The sequence below is a fragment of the Nomascus leucogenys genome, chromosome 3 (assembly GCF_006542625.1).
Source record: "Nomascus leucogenys isolate Asia chromosome 3, Asia_NLE_v1, whole genome shotgun sequence".
NCBI classification, from domain to species: Eukaryota; Metazoa; Chordata; class Mammalia; order Primates; family Hylobatidae; genus Nomascus; species Nomascus leucogenys.
Genome location: NC_044383.1, coordinates 124,365,242 through 124,381,866, shown reverse-complemented (window position 1 = coordinate 124,381,866; position 16,625 = coordinate 124,365,242). Strand labels below are relative to the sequence as shown.

Below are 16,625 nucleotides of genomic sequence, written 5' to 3'. Positions count from 1 at the left end.
TACTGGGAATTCAATATTTTAAGAATTACAGATTGTCATCTTGTTTCAAATCAGTAGCACCTTTCTAGAATGCAGCTACTTCTCATTCTTACTTTACATCCTATACATTTATCAGCCTCATAGTATATTCCAGCCATCGACTGCTGTAGAATTCAAATAAACCACCACTAATAGGTCTTAGATTTCTTTGCCCTCTTTAAACTGGGGAAACCCAAAGATTCATTAACATGCTTTGAGCACTTCAAACTATAAGCATGATAGTAATTGCCCATTAAGGCAAACTGCTCTGAATAATCTTGTTGACTATACAGCAGAGAATTGTTTACAAACCTGAGCAGAAGGTAGAGGCAAAGTTCTGCAGAGCAGTATCCACCTCCTCTACACTGGAGAGAGCCAGGAGCCGAGGGATGAGGCCTTCCAGGGACTGTATGAACAGCCTGGCGCTGTGCTGATCCGCCTCCTGGTTCTTCAGCAGTTTTAGAGACAGGGCGGCAGTTCGCAGGGACCGGTGGCCTAGGCAGTCCCGGGGGGTCTGCTCTTCATCGGCTAGTGAACAGTTGTCTGACCCAATGTCCGACACGTCGGACCTGCCCGAGTCCTTTTCTGCTGCCATTGAGTACTGATCACAGGAATCAAACTCTGTCCTAGAAAAGTCCTGGTCATCAACGCTAAAATTGCTCTCACTATACCTAGAGCCATAGGACCTTGTCCTGCAGTCTACTGACAGGAAGTTAGTTATGTCGGGGTAAGGGACCGTGTGGCTTCTCTGCACGACATCTGGCTGGTCTACTGCCTCTGTTTCCACTACTTTGCTCAGCGTCTCCTTGCCCTCTGGGATGGCTGGCGACTTGAGACTGTTCTTGTGGTTTCCCGAATGGTCCTCGGGTGTAGTCTGACCCAACTCTCCCTCGAGAGTGGTCTGGCCTGTGTCTGTGGTGACACTGATGCTGATGTCAAGGTTCCTCTCGTTCCCTGACTCCCAAGGTGTGTGTTCTGAGGATAGCACTCGCCGCTGCCAGCGGAAGTCAGCCTCATTGATCTCCATGGAATCTCGGCTCCACTCAGCCCCATCCTTCAGCTCCTCAAGGCGCAGAAGCAGCAGTTGCACCTGACCTTCGCTCAAGCCCTTCCCCTGGCTGAGCTCATCCAGGGCACCCAACAAGGTGCAGACACAGGACACGGCCGCATAGCAAGCTTCGATGCCACCCTTGATGCATGCTTCGGTCATGCCGTCCATGATGCTAAACAGTGTTCAAAAGAGAAAATGGAATAAATGCATAAAATGTAGAAAATATCTCTGAAAGGAACAAGAGTGTTAGCCTGGCAAACAGCATAGTATTCAAAACAGATAGTCTGATTTGCATAAAACAAAATGGTCCGGGCAATGAATAAAGGAAACAACTATGCCTAGGTGGGCAGAGGAAGATCTTCAGATAAAGTGGCCTGCATTGGCCGGGCACAGTGGCTCATGCCTGTAATCCCAGCACTTTGGGAGGCTGAGGCAGGTGGACCACTTGAGGTCAGGAGTTTGAGACCAGCCTGGCCAACATGGTGAAACCACGTCTCTACTAAAAATACAAAAAATTAGCCAGGTGTGGTTGGTGTGTGCCTGTTATCCCAGCTACTCAGGAGGCTGAGACAGGAGAATCATTTGAACCCGGAAGGCAGAGGTTGCAGTGAGCCGAGATCGTGCCACTGCACTCCAGCCTGGGCGACAGAGCAGGACTTTGTCAAAAAAAAAAAAAAAAAAAAAAAAAAAAAGTGGTCTGCATTGAATCACACTCCCTCTTGGCTCGCTGGTTTATTTGGGTACAAATAGAAGCTCCTGATGAGCATTTATGACCTTCCCGAACAATCTCACTTTTGTATTATGCTCAGTGTTTCAAATAGAAAATAGTTATAATGGTTATATGATAATGTGGGCCTTCCTCTATAAAGTAAACATATTCCTGAACAGATGTATGTGAATGCAACTATTACAAGCCCTGTAATATTCAGTTTTCTAGGGGGGCTACATATGAAGAAATCCTATAGCTACAGTATTGTAAATCAAAAGCTCTTCTCTAAAATAATCCCAATGAATAATTATTGTACATTTCACTTGGTACATTTGGTTTTAAGTCAATATGAAAATATAAAAAGTTCCATGATTATAACAGAGATATGTCTTCTCATGTAGCTTGTGGATGAATTATTAAATAGACACATTTCATATAATGTAGAATTTTTTAAAATTTCAGGGATTTGTAAGCAAGGTTAAAAGTCCTCAGAAAAGCAGCCTCAATAAAGACCTAAAAGGATAAATATCATACAGTTTGAGGAGATCCAGATGAGACTTTCTTTTTGAAATTGATCTTTTTCTGGACTCTGATTCAGTGGAGCTGGGGCCTGCCAAGTCACAGAGACGCTCTGGGCTCCCGAGTATCTTAAAGAAAAAGGTAAAAGAGTAACAGAAATGTGGATATCACAAAAAAGCACAAGGTTTTTAAATTGTGAGATCAAATAAACATGTACTTTCCCTACTGAGTGATATAGTATAAGGAGAAACAGAATTATTTGGAATTTCCAATCTTAGTAAAGCTGATTTAGGTTTTCTTCTTGACATATGGTGTATATCAGGCTCCTGGCTCTTCAGCTCAGGGCTGGCTTAGACAAAGAAAATTCTCAGAAGGATTGTTGAAAAATCTTTTCTAGCACAGAACTAGAAAACACTTGGATCTCTGTTCTTTAGTAAGATTGGCCTATAATATAACCTTCCTGGACTCTTTTTGTCTTATTTTGGTATCAAGTCGGCTAGCTTCATCAACTGGATGGAGAAGTATGCCCTGTTTCTCACCGCTGAAAAAGTTCATGGAAGATTGGAATTACCTGTTCCTTGAATGCTTGTATAACTTGTTTCTAAAGCTACATGGGGCCAGAATTTTAATGGGAATCCTTTAACTACTTCTCAATTTCTCTAAAGATTATAGGACTATTTAGGTCCTCAATTTCTTCTTGAACCAACTTTTTAAAAGTTGCATTATTTCCTAGGGACTTATACATTTTACCTGGTTTTCAAATTTACTGTTCGAAAGATGCCTTAATACCCTCTTTTATTTCTTTAATGTGTGTAATATCTATAGCTAGGTATTTTTTTCATTTTTATTTCTGTTTATTTGTACCCATTTTGAAATTTTTTATTGCTCTTGAGAACAGTTTTTCAGTTTTCTTAAGCTTTTCAGTCCTAACATTTTCTGCTTTTTAAAATCCCCTATATTTCCTTGTCACATTACTTTCTTCTTTTATCCTTATTTTTCCTCCTTTCTACTTTCTTTGTATTTATTCTATTCTTTTTTTCTAACTAAGCTGGAGAATTAGGACATTAAGGTTTTCTGCTTTTTAATATAAGGAGTTAAAGCTATACATATCTTCCCATTTACTGCTTCTGACAAGTTTTCTTATGTAGACTGTTCATAATTGTTCATTTCTAACACATTTTTGTATACATACGGTAGAAGTCTATAGAAAATGTCAACTCGAGGCTAGACTGATTCAAGGAAAGATGGTTAATGCAGTGCGTCTGCAGCAGACGTCCTATCTATCATATGTCCATTCACTTTCAAAGTGATTGATAGTCCAAGCAAAGCAGGAAAAGGTCCATTATATAGAAGAAGCTGTATTTTAAGTGGCTCTCCTCTTTCCCTCTTTCCATATTTCTTTCTTACCACAGAAATTGAACACTTCTGCTCTCTAGGAGGAACAGAAATGAAGCTTCCACTTTTTGTTGATATCAAAAAAAGAGTGACAATGCTGGGGCTAAAGTCAGACAGGCTCTCTCTTTCCCTCTCTCTCTCTCAGCCCCTCTCTACAGGCCTGCAGCCCCGCGGCTGGACCCTCTGAGCCTCACGATGCTCCATCCCTTGCTGGAAGGATAAGCGCATTTCCAAAAGATGGAGTGGAAAACCTCACTGTCTCCTGGGATCCCACTATAATTTAAAATTCAGCTTCACCGGTAATAGATATTCACTGGTAATAAATTTGATAATTTTTTTTTTAAAGATGGAATCTCGCTCTGTCACCCAGACTGGAGTACACAGCAGCACAATCTTGGCTCACTGCAACCTCTGCCTCCTGGGTTCAAGCGATTCTCCTGCCTCAGCCTCCCAAGTAGCTGGGACCACAGGTGTGCGCCACCACACCAGGCTAATTTTTTTGTATTTTTAGTAGAGACAGGGTTTTACCATGTTGGCCAGCCTGATCTTGAAGTCCTGACCTCAGGTAATCTGCCCGTCTTGGCCTCCCAAGATAATCTATTTTAATTCCCACATTGATCTTGTGCTTATTTCTCAATTGCTTCAGAATCTGGAGGGAAAGGGATGAATTGATAAGGTTTCTGGAGAACCCTCAACAAAAACTAAAAGGAAAGATGTTTTAATCTCAGCTTCTTCAGGTGGGAATGAGAGTTGTGGGATCAGTGGCTGGGGGACCGGAGGTCTGATAAACACTAGGGAACTTCTAAAGCCGAGCCATAGGACAGAAAAGGAAGCAAGGTGTACTTTTTCATTACTGTTCATTTGAAGGGGAAATCAGAAACAGAAAAGGGGCTATGCTTTGAAAAGCAAAAATGTCCTGTATGTCCTTGATCAATAGGCACACAGTGCACATGGCAGAGTGACAAACTAAAACGAGAACAGGGAAATAACATACCAAGCCTTCAAACTCTAAAAGGCTAAACAAACATCCTGGGTACCCAGTGGTTTTCTTTGTATGCACAAGCCCTGCACGTTTTGGTATCTAGGTTACCAACTTTCCCAAATGATTGGTTTTGTTGTATAAAGTGGAGGCGCTGCTTTTCAGAACATCCTGGCCCCAATTAGTCTGCTGAGCTCCTTGGGGCAGCACCGCCTGGACGTGCTACTTGGGTGCTACCATCAAATTCTAGCCTCACCTCTGCAAAATGACCCTGGGAAGCTAGAACATCTACGATGAACAGAAAAACATAACTAACTTCCTTGTGCAGTACAAAGGAAATTATTTAAAACATATTTAGAGACCTATGGATGCCATATGCAAAGTATCTACTTAGCATCCAGGTACCAAGTGGCTCTACTGTGGGCAGTGACTGCTCTAGTGCCTGTCATTTCTGAGGGGAAAAGAAAGGTTGCTGCTGCTTATAAAATAGCCTCTTTGTAGACATTTTGTTGGTCAGTCAAAAGTTACTAAACACTTATTCTGATTCAAGCATTATAGTGTTAAATACTAGGGGAAAACATATAGAAGCAATTTATACACAAAAGTATAGTTGAGGAGACAAGAAGCTTGTTCCCCATTCTATTATGAAACAATCAGTGTTATAGGACATATAATCAATTGCTAAATGGCGGGATGGAATTTCAAGAAGAACCTGATCAGTGGTCTGAGGAAGCCCAGCCATGAAGGACAAGGATTCTGATAGCAAAGAAGCAGCCATACTTAGAATATCAGGCTTCACCGTCTTAGCCTTATGACTCACAACATGAAGGACTTTGGGCAAGTCACTTCTTCCCCCAGAGCCTCAGCTTTCCCATCTGGAAAATGGACATAATATTATCTTCCTAAGGGAGTTTGTAAATAAGCTAATGTGAAGTGGCAGCGGTATCTAGCCTGTTGCAATTAACCACTCAATCCTGTGAGGGGGGAGTGGCCCACAGGAATAAGGGACAGGAAACCCTGAAGAGGCGGGGAGGTGGGAATTGAACAAAGCAGATCAGTCACATGGGATGAAGGTGCATCCAGGGAAGTGATGGAAAATGCAAATGACGAAAGAAGGCTCTGGAAGCTGGGCACAATAACTCGGCCTTGATGGGAGAGTCAATGAAGAGCCATTAGAGAGCCCTGGGCAATGGGAAAATTGTTAACAGTGGTGATTTATGGACATAAATCCAGTAAGACAAAAGGAATAAAACAGGCAGGAGAGGGTGGCCAGCTAGAATTCAACCAGCTATTTTCAGCCTCCATGTTTTTTCTCTTCCTTAGAATAGCAATAAGTACACTACATATTTGTTTAGCACTTGATACTTACAAAGTACTTAGGCAAACTTTAGTGCATTTTGAACTTGCAACCTTTGGAATATTATAACAATGTACAGATGAGAAAACTCTTCAGTTCAGAAAACGATTTACCTATATCACAAAGCCAGTGTGTGGCAGAGAGAGGACTTGAACCCTGACGCTTAAACTCAGGATCCTGAAATGGGCAGCTGTTCCGACACCAAGAAAAAGGGGCTGCTGGGGGTCATTTGCACTGCAATGTGAGAGTCAAGTCCAGTGATAAGGATGATACAGGAAAAGACCGTGGGATTAGGGTCAGCCAGACCAGGGTTTTCTTTTTCTTTGGGACTTTGGGCAAACCATTTGACCTCCTAAAGCCTAAGTTTCTTTGTGGGAGGGAATTTCCTTTTTCTCTGGCATCACACTTCTATGAGGAGGAACATCCATCCAGTGCAGTAAAATTCTAGGCCTCTCTTCTCCCTTCCTCTCATTTCTTCCAGGTACAGGAAGAGCCCCTGATCGGACTGGTGAATTTAGGATAAGGAGCTGAGCATGCCTCACTGGCACCTTTCTCTCCCATCTTCCTGGGGATCTGCCAATCAGAGGAAGCCCACACTTGCCCCTCCAGGATGCAAGTTGAACAGGAGTAGGGGAGGACCCTGGGGAAGGGCCACTGCTGTCTGAGTGGTGAAGAGTGGTCTAGTCTCACTGGCCTCCAAAGCTGTATTTTATCTGCCCGTCTAGTGAAGATCAGTTCTTAAAGTTGGCCTTTTGATCTCCATTGCCTGAAGCTCTGGTGGGAAAAAGAAGTAACATTCTTAATTGGTAAAAGTAAAGTTGATGGCCGGGCACGGTGGCTCACACCTGTAATCCTAGCACTTTGGAAGGCTGAGGCGGGCGGATTGCTTGAGCTCAGGAGTTTGAGACCAGCCTGGGCAACATGTCTCTACAAAAAAGATAAAAATTAGCCAGGTGTGGTGTTGTGCAGCCGTGGTCCCAGCTACTCAGGAGACTGAGGTAGGAGGAACACTTGAACTCAGGAGGTCCATGCTGCATTGAGCCGTGATTGTGCCACTGCACTCCAACCTGGGCAACAGAGTGAGACCCTGTCTCTAAATAAATAAATAAATAAATAAATAAATAAATGTTGATATACAACCTCACAAATTTATTATGAATAAAAAAATAATATATGTGAAGTGCCTGGCATATAGTAGGCAAGAAAAAGAATGGTAATTATTATTGTGGGCTCATAGATTTTCTTAACAGCCATTAAATCTGGGCTACTCCTTAATTTCTAGAAATAGTGGGTCAGAACTTTCCAATACTCATTACAATAAAATCTCATTAAAACACCAAGAAAGAATTCAAATTTAACTTCTCAGATATTGGTTGGCAGCAATGATCGCTTAAGATAAATTAATCATCAACAAGGGAATTTTGCTACTCTGGTTTTTGGTGGGGTGGGGGGTGAGATACCAAAAGGAAATGCAATTTGACCTTTATGAACAGATTCACAAATACAAAAACACTCATGACTTTTCTTTTTGGTTCTTTGAGAGAAGGTAGAGGAATCTTTGTTTGAAGCACTTTCAGAATAACCCAATTCTGCCTCAAAACCATGAAGTAGCACACTGGGATGGCTACTGCAATCTGGACAACCTTTATGTTCTCGCTGGGGTCATGACATTTGGGAGAAATGAGGCAAAAGAATGGGACAAAGGGATTCCTCTCAGCAATCAGAGACTGTCAGAGCTCTTTTTTTGGATACTGTGCAACCTGAGTATAAAATCATTTTGAAATCTAATGTTGGTAAAAGCGAATAAACACATATATCTGCACAAACAGCACCTAAGGTAGAAGAATGAAATCTCAGCATGGGCCTGGTCTGGTGCACATCTAACAGTGTCTTAACAAGCACTAGCTCGATTCTCAAATGGTTTTGCATCAGTGGGCATCACTGACCCCTCCTACCCCGGCTTGCAATACATGTACACACGCACTGACTCTAGAGACAGCATTTGTTACTGGACACCATGAGGCAGTAATGAAGTTCCCGCAAGTGATTGGCAAGCCTTTCTGAGCGCTTCTTGTACACGAAGCGCTGGTCAGGCCCCCTTGTAAACCTGGTGGCGATCTCCAGCGCCTCCTCACCTCTTTCATTATTTTGATGGCTTCCACCCGGTGCTGGGGTGGGGGGTAGAGCAGCACTCGGTGGTAGAGGGACTGGAGCACGGGCTTCATGGAGTCCACAGACCCCACCAGCCGGACCAGCTCGGCTGCAATGTAATAGATAGTCCGAGCCACAGGTCCGCTCAGGGCCGGTGCAGTGCAGGAGCAGCCTGATCCCCGGCCGTGGTCAGACACTCCCGGAGACGCAGAGTCCGACTCCAGGCTGGTACTGGTGCTGCTGCTGTGAGCAGAGGTGATGGTTTTGTCGTGAATTGGATTCCCCAGGATCACGATGAGAGCAGGGCAGAGGTTTTTCCTGGGAAGAGATGGTGAGAAAAGTAACTTTCCCCACAAGCCAAATGATAAAATTTACTCTGTGAGTAAACAGATGCCATAGAAATGACAAGAGTGGGGCTCTTTACTGCTTCTTCTTTTGGCTACATTTTGCCTGTTTTCTAAGTCTCTTTAACATTTCTGGGTATTTCAACAATACTTTTCCTCATAAATTGAGCTAGAATGAATGAAATAAAATATAAGAGAAGCATTAAGAAACCATCATAAGTGTAGAAATGGACTCAAAATGCTAAATGGCTGTTATAAAGTTTCATATTACTATAAATAACAAAATGATTTCTCATTTGAGAAGTTAATTGCAAATTCCATACTGACACCTGTCATTTGGCTTCCTTCGTGTCGATAAGCCCAGGGACCCAGAACAATCAGCTGGCTGCCTGTGGGGCCTGTCACTTCTGGGAATCTCTGACTATGATTAAGAGACTGGTATTCAGGTTGAGATGGAGCTAGGGCTAGGAGTAAAGCTCAGTATCTCTTGCCCCCTGCATAAGTTATATGCTTTTTGAATGAGCTGAAAACACAGAAACATTTTCTGGTTCTGGTCTCTCATGATCCTATGATACAAACCAAAGAGGGGCCTGGAAGCATATTCTGCCATAATCATCATCGGTTTTTCTGTGGATTTTGGTCTGATGGATGTCAACAAAGCAATTTATCTGCTTCATTATTATTATTATTATTATTAATTATATATTTTTGAGACAGAGTCTAGCTCTGTCGCCCAGGCTGGAGGGCAGTGGCATGATCTTGGCTCACTGCAACCTCTGCCTCCCGGGTTCAGTTGATTCTCCTGCCTCAGCCTCCCGAGTAGCTGGGATTACAGGCACTCGCCACCAAGCCCCGCTAATTTTTGTATTTTTAGTGGAGACAGGGTTTCACTGTGTTGGCCAGGCTAGTCTCAAACTCCTGACCTTGTGATCCACCCACCTAGGTCTCCCAAAGTGCTGGAAGCATGAGCCATTGTGCCCGGCCTATTATTATTATTATTATTTTTTAATTATTATTATTATTTTTTGAGACAGCATCTTGCTCTGTCACCCAGGCTGGAGTGCAGTGGCTTGATCTCCGCTTGCTGCAACCTCCACCTCCCAGGTTCAAGCAATTCTCATGCCTCTGCCTTCCAAGAAGCTGGGATTACAGGTGCCCACAACCACCATGCCCAGCTATTTTTGTATTTTTAGGAGAGACAAGGTTTTATCATGTTGCCCAGGCTGGTCTCGAGTACCTGGCCTCAAGCAATCTGCCTGCCTTGGCCTCCCAACATACTGAGATTACAGGTGTGAACAACCGCACCTGGCCACAATTTCCCTGCTTTCTCTCTGAGACATTTACACACAGATGAAACTACTGGTGGGTCATGGACTTCATGGAGAGGGACCCAGAGACACAGCCCGCAGCAGCCCTTGGGTCGGCATCAGCGTGGGGGCGTCAGGAGTGGGTGCTCACCAGATCAGGTCCGTGAAGCGCCTGTGCAGGTGCATGGAGGAGGAGGAGCTGCTGAGCACAGACAGGATGCACTCCAGGTAGAGAAGCTGCAGCTGCTGGCTGTCACTGCAGAAGAGCAGAACCGACACAAATGCAGACAAAAGACAAGGCAAAATTAAAGAGGTGATGTGTGGAAACACGCTCGGAAAAATGGTAGGCGTTACTAAAGTGCTAGTTTTTGGGGGAAGGTTAGTATTATGGGTTGAACTGTGTCCCTCTCCCCAGATTCACAGGTTGGAGTCCTAATCTCCAGCACCTCCAAATGTGACTTTATTTGGAGATATAGGTCCTTACAGAGGTGATCAAGTTAGACTCAGTTCACTAGGGGGGGTGCTAATCCAACATGACTCTGTCCTTAAATGGAAATTTGGACACAGAGATATTCACTGAGGGAAGACAGTGTGAAGAGACACGGGGAGAAGACAGCCATCTACAAGGCGAGGAGAGAAGCCTGAGGAGATCCTTCTCTCTCACCTCGCAGGAGGAACCAACCCCACTGATGCCTTGATCTTGAACTCACAGGCTCCAGAACTGTAATACAATAAACTGTTGTTTAAGGTACTCAGTTTATGGCACTTTGTTACAGCAGCCTCCGCAAGATAATACAGTTGGGGTGTTTTTTTTTTTAACTAATAAACTTTACTTTTTAGAGCACTTGGAGATTTATAGAAAAACTGACCATGAAACAGAGTTATCATATTGGACCTATTATTAAATCTTACATTGGTATAGTACATTTGCCACAACTAATAAAAAATTGATATATTAACTAAAGTCCACAGTTTATGGCAGAAATCCTAATTTTTATACTATCTAAACCTTTCAAGAGACTGTTTACCACATTATCTTTTCACTGGTGAACACTTTGTGAACTTGCATTAGACTTTTCTTCCTTATTGAGGAAACATGATTTTTCAGTGGAGAAATTATTTTCCGTCCAAGTTATTATTATGGGGTTCCTCATAGAGGAACAGAGCCAGATGAAGAAAACAGACGACTTTATGGGGAACACATTCCTAATATCCAGATTAACTTCTCTGCCCAGCCTACCAGAAAGTATTAAAATCCAGGCAGGTGACAAGAGTGACAGATAGGGCTAAGGAAGAATTTAATTTTCAGGGACATGTTTATTGCAAATATATAATAAATCCTTTTTTAGAGAGTTCACTCAGTAATGTGGGATTGGAATACTCAGAAAAAGGAAAACTTGCTTATAAAATAATTTTTGGTTGTGTCTCTTTCTCCTAATTTAAAATAAATAAATGTCCAAAGGAAGTCAGGGAGTCTAGTGTCTTTAACATTTCAAATTACCCGCAGGAGAAGGGGGTGGAAGTAACAGAAAGGCTCATGACAGGCCAACTAGAAACTTGGATAGGAAGGAAGCAAAGAAAAGTTAACAGTAGACAGTGCCAAGGCCAGAGGTTACATCCACGCAACTGCCAAATTGAGAAAGACCATGCAATTGTAAGACAGAGGATAGTGAGAGGGGTGGAGTCCTTTATTTATGTGCCATTAAATACTCTGATATTGATATTATGCTCTAAAGCCCTTTGTCAAAATTCTTCCATAGCCTGTCCACTAAAAATACTGTTTTTATTTTCTTTTAAGGTTTATAGAACTAAACAAAAACAAAGAGACAGGGATAGTTTGTAGCCCTTTATAAAAAAAGGTTCCTGACCTATATTCTAAAATCTCCCTTGTCCAAAGAGAGCTGTATAATGAATAAATAATGTTATTATTCTGTAGAAGGGAATGCCACTTATATTTGGATATACTCTGTCTACCACACCCTTTGAGGGTGGAAGAAGAAATGGGGAAAGGCTGGGTCTCCACAAAAATTATTACTATTTGCCAAGAGGAAGGTGATGGATGGAGGAAGAATAAGAAATGATGAGCCATTCTTGAGCCAGGTAAGGACTTCACATTTCTAGGCTTCTAGTCCTACAAGCTTCCTTATGCTTTTGACCAAGACGTAGCTCCTGACATGAAACAGCATGTTTCTTCACTCTTATGGGACTGGACAGACATATAAGTAGATAAAGCACTGGTAGGAAGGGCTGTGAATGAATACCTTAACACAAGGTTCTATGAGACCATATGGCAGAAGCACCTTCTTAGAAAGAATGTCCACAGGACATGCTGTCTTAGTAGATCCTAAAGTTCAAGTAGGAGACTGTGGTGTGGTGAAGCAGAGGAAAAGGTGTGACAAAATGTGGGGGTGGAGGAGGAAGGGATTTGGGCTGAGAGGTTTGTGGCTAAAGCACAGGGTGTGAGGGTGGTATCGGCCCACGAGGTGGACAGAGGCCCGATCAGGAAGGGTCCTGTAGGCCACACTAAGATGTCTGGACTTTATTTGGAGGTAAAAGAGTGACATGACCAGATCTGTATTTCAGAATGTTCAATTTGTTTGCTTTACGAGGAAGAGAGTGGACAGGACAAATCAGAGGGCCATGGTGTCAATTGTAAGCCATATTTAAAAAATCACTTCTGGAAGGATTGCCTTCACTGTAGTCTCAGTTAATCATTCTGACCAATCACTTGACCCGTTATTAAGAAGAAAAATTATGAAATGCTTCAATTCAAAAATTTCTCTTTTTCTTTCAAACTGTCAGTCTAGCATCACAAAACAAAAACAACTACAGACAGGAAAGACTCTCAATTTCTGAAATCATTGGAAATAAGTCCATAGAAAAGCTATGAGTCATCAAGCTATTGGCAAAGTGTGCCATGGTGAATACTTCAACCCCCAGGTTATCAGACTTGCTGACAGGGAACGCATTGCCAAGGTAACTGGGCTGAGAGTCTCCTTGGAGACTGAATGCAGCAGCTTTTCCGTGGGTTGCAGCAGTCTGGAAAACAGATGATCATGGCCATGCATGAGTCACACCATTAAAGGCGCTGTTTAAAACGTAAGCACCTTCCACTAGATACACACACACACGTACGCAGCGTGTATGCGTGTAATAGCTGTCCCTATACAAACAAATAAGTAGAATGCTCAAGGCAAAAAGTAACCTAGAAACCAGCCAACTCTTTCAAAACACATGAGGGAAAAATCTGTCTACTTAGGAGAGCTGTAAGTCACTTTTCTTAGTCTTTTGTCTGAGTATTTCATGGTTGGCAGGTTAAGTATCTGCTGGTCTCATTCTCTGCTCATCACTGAACTTCTTCCCAGGTGCACGATCTGTGGAGAACAACGCTCAGGCGTGGACCCGTGGGCGGTGAAGGTGAAGCAGCCACCCCTCCTGGCAAGGCTACTGGGACGGCAGCCTAGCATGTTTTGTATCTCTGGAGTTCTTAGAGTTTTGTTTTGAACCATTTTGACTTTGATTTCCTTAGAAATATATTTGAATTTAGTTAAAGAAACGAGAGAAGAAATTAAGTAATTGTGTAAGGAGTGAAATGGAATTAAGACAGACAGTGGGAATGCTTTGGTAGGCCCCATCTATTCCAAGCCTGCGTTGGTATAGGTTTCACTCTAACATTCTCTGTTCTAGGAGGAGAGGCAAGCAGGGAAAGAGTGGTGGGAAACAGGCAGAGAATAAGTAAGTTTCTTTCTAAGCCCAATTATCCTTCCAGAAATTCTTGGATTTAAAAAGCATCATGTAACTCAACTTGCCTAACATAGGATTCTATTAATACCACATCTCCAAGGCATGCGAGGGAGTGTTCTGCGTACCTGAATACATTTTCTGAATCCTCCCAAGAGTCCAAGCATATCATGAACACACACCCCTACAGAGCTAAAGCCCTAAGAGGCACTGATTTTGGAAATGGCTGTTAAGGTTAGTAAATACTGATTCTGGTGTGATTTCAGAGCAATAACCTATTCAGAGGGTAGAAGAGGCATCAAGTTTAGCTAATAGAAATAAAGGAATTAAGTTAGTAAAATCAGAAGCAATGGTACACAAGTAAAAACTTAGCAAGGCGAATGAACAGAAGCACCAGACTGAGAGCAGCCGGCGCACGGGACTATCTTACCAGGTGGACATAAAGGTCTTCCCTTACAGGTATGCTAAGCATCCTGTGTCCCCAGCATCTTTAGCAAAAGGCCCCCATCTTAGGGTAATGGAGTCATGATGGCAAATACCAAAATCATACAAAGCAATCAATTTCTATAGGCAGAACTATGACCAGGGGATTTGTATTGGAAAATCAAACAAGACTGAGAATCCTATAAAATCATTAAGCTCTAAAATAACATGCCTAAAGCCATCTTTGATCCAATGTACAATGAGAAATCCTAGAAACATATGCACATGAATTATTTTCTCCATTTAAAATCTATTCTCAAACTCCTGACCTCAAGTGATCCGCCCACCTGGGCCTCCCAAAGTGCTGGGATTACAGAAGTAAGCCACCAAGAGACCAGCCTAGCCAACATGGTGAAACCCCGTCTCTACCAAAAATATAAAAAATTAGCTGGGTGTGGTGGCGCATGCCTGTAGTCCCAGCTACTCAGGAGGGTGAGGCAGGAGAACTGTTTGAACCCGGGAGGTGGAAGTTGCAGTGAGCCCAGATCACACCTCTGCAATCCAGCCTGGGCGACAGAGTGAGACTGTCTCAAAAAATAAAAATAATAATAACAAAACAAAAACAAAATATCTATTCTTAAGTCATGTAGTTAAGAAATGCTTTGTTTTTCAGTGACTGATTGAAATCTACAACCTTTAGTTTCTAATATGTATGTGTATGCATTTGCAATGTTTGTTTGTACAATGCATTTTCCTAACAATCTACAGTCAAATTTCTTATGCACACAGCCCAGTGTTCTTAACTGTGATGACTAGAATTAGCAGCAACTATTCTAAAAGCAAACAAACCAGTTTAAAGCAAATGTACGTCAAATATTTACTACATGAGAGGGATTCCTGGAGCTGATGGTGGTTCCTAGGTGGCTGGAGCCATCCAGATTTAAAGAACCATGAAATTGAACCCCAGAATGCCAGGCACTCACTGGACCTACTCTAAGACTCTTTTCTGACTAATGAACAATGGTATGTTTTAAGCCTATCTGTGTTGGGCCTACAGACTCATTCTGCCTTATCCTGCTGGCTAGGGACTTATTTATTTAATTTATTTATTTATTTCAGAGTTTTGCTCTTGTTGCCTAGGCTGGAGTACAATGGCACAGTCTCAGCTCACTGCAACCTCTGCCTCCCTGGTTGAAGCGATTCTCCTGCCTCCGCCTCCCTAGTAGCTGGGATTATAGGCACCTGCCGCCATGCCTGGTTAATTTTTTGTATTTTTAGTAGAGATGGGGTTTCACCATGTTGGCCAGGCTGGTCTCGAACTCCTGACCTCTAGCTAGGTTTTAATTACTAACGGGCATAACTACCATGAGCCTCTCCCACGTTTCTAGCACTTAAAAACTCCAGATTTTTCCCTTAGAAAACTACTCAGAAAAAAAGTTTAGCTAATTAGTTTTCCCTTGCTTGTGAAGTAACAAATAACAGTCTTCATATTTTTTGTAGTTCTGGTGGTCTTCGTTCTATTCCCTGCCAATGCTAGGACCTGGGGGTGGAGCAGGGGTAAGGGAGAAGCACCCTCGACAGCCAGCAGTACCTGGCTGCCACCGGCGAGGCTGTGGTGTCACCTGGTGAACACAAACAAGTTCACAGGGTTAACATCAGATGAGGACTCACCATGACTACACTGGAACGGGATGAAAGCCAATCAATGGCCATGCCTGAACAGAGGTCTTCTTTTTTAAAAGGGCTCTGTATGACCACAAAAATGAACAAATGTCCCTCTTCCCTATGACTGATTCCCACTTCTTCTTCTATGACAACTCTAGCTCCCATCTATTCATCCCATCTGCTAGAAAAAATTAAGATGCCCAGTGCTAGAATTGTGCCTACTTTCTGACAACACCCAATCTTTGAACAGAACGCTCAATTTTTTAACCCATTCTAAGTCACCTAACTCATGTTAAAATCCTATAACAACCTAACACCCTTTTACTGTCCTGTAGTTTCCCATGGTGGACAGGCTCCCTCAAGTAAGAAGTTACTAAAATGAATCCTGTTAACTTCAGGTGTTCCTGGAGCTCTTTGGCTGATAGGCATTGGCAGTCTTTTAAGTGAATTTTCTCATTCAGTCTTACAAAAACACGAATGTGTTTTATATTACTGATATTATATTCTATACAATATTATAGTAATTATCATAAGAAAGTCTATTAATTATTTTATAGGATATACAGACTTACGGTGGTTCAGATCTTTGTCCAAAGTCACATGCCAGTAAGGGGCAAAGCGTGGGTTTTAACCCAGGTAATCCAACAAAGATAACGTAGTTGAGCCAATAGTGATTAAACACCACTCTTGATTGGGTCTTAGGAGAAAATATGCCAATAGAAACATATTCCAACTCTGCTATACCAGCTGTCTGCGTTATGATGGAGGGGAACTGGATGGGGATTGGGAGGACTTAGCACTAGAAGAGATCAGACCTCTGGTCACTGATGGGTAGAGTGAACACATGACCTATCCAAACCAGAACACCTTTGAGAGTGAAGGAGGGTAATTATAATTATTACACAACAGGTATAATCTGGGACTGTCCCAAGCAAAGCAGGTGGCATGGGGGCCTTACAGATGGGG

At 42.6% G+C, this 16,625-nt stretch overlaps 1 protein-coding gene across 1 annotated transcript in view; it reads right to left on the bottom strand.

Moving 5' to 3' along the window:
* ARFGEF3 (ARFGEF family member 3) overlaps positions 1-16,625 on the bottom strand; it is a 190,028-nt gene that overhangs the window by 81,408 nt on the left and 91,995 nt on the right. Inside the window, exons 9-12 of the mRNA XM_003255785.4 lie at positions 9,982-10,086; positions 8,164-8,497; positions 2,313-2,425; positions 331-1,241 (exon numbers count right to left, since the gene is read on the bottom strand). Coding sequence (XP_003255833.2) covers positions 331-1,241; positions 2,313-2,425; positions 8,164-8,497; positions 9,982-10,086 — 1,463 coding nt within the window. The remainder of the gene's footprint in view (positions 1-330; positions 1,242-2,312; positions 2,426-8,163; positions 8,498-9,981; positions 10,087-16,625) is intronic.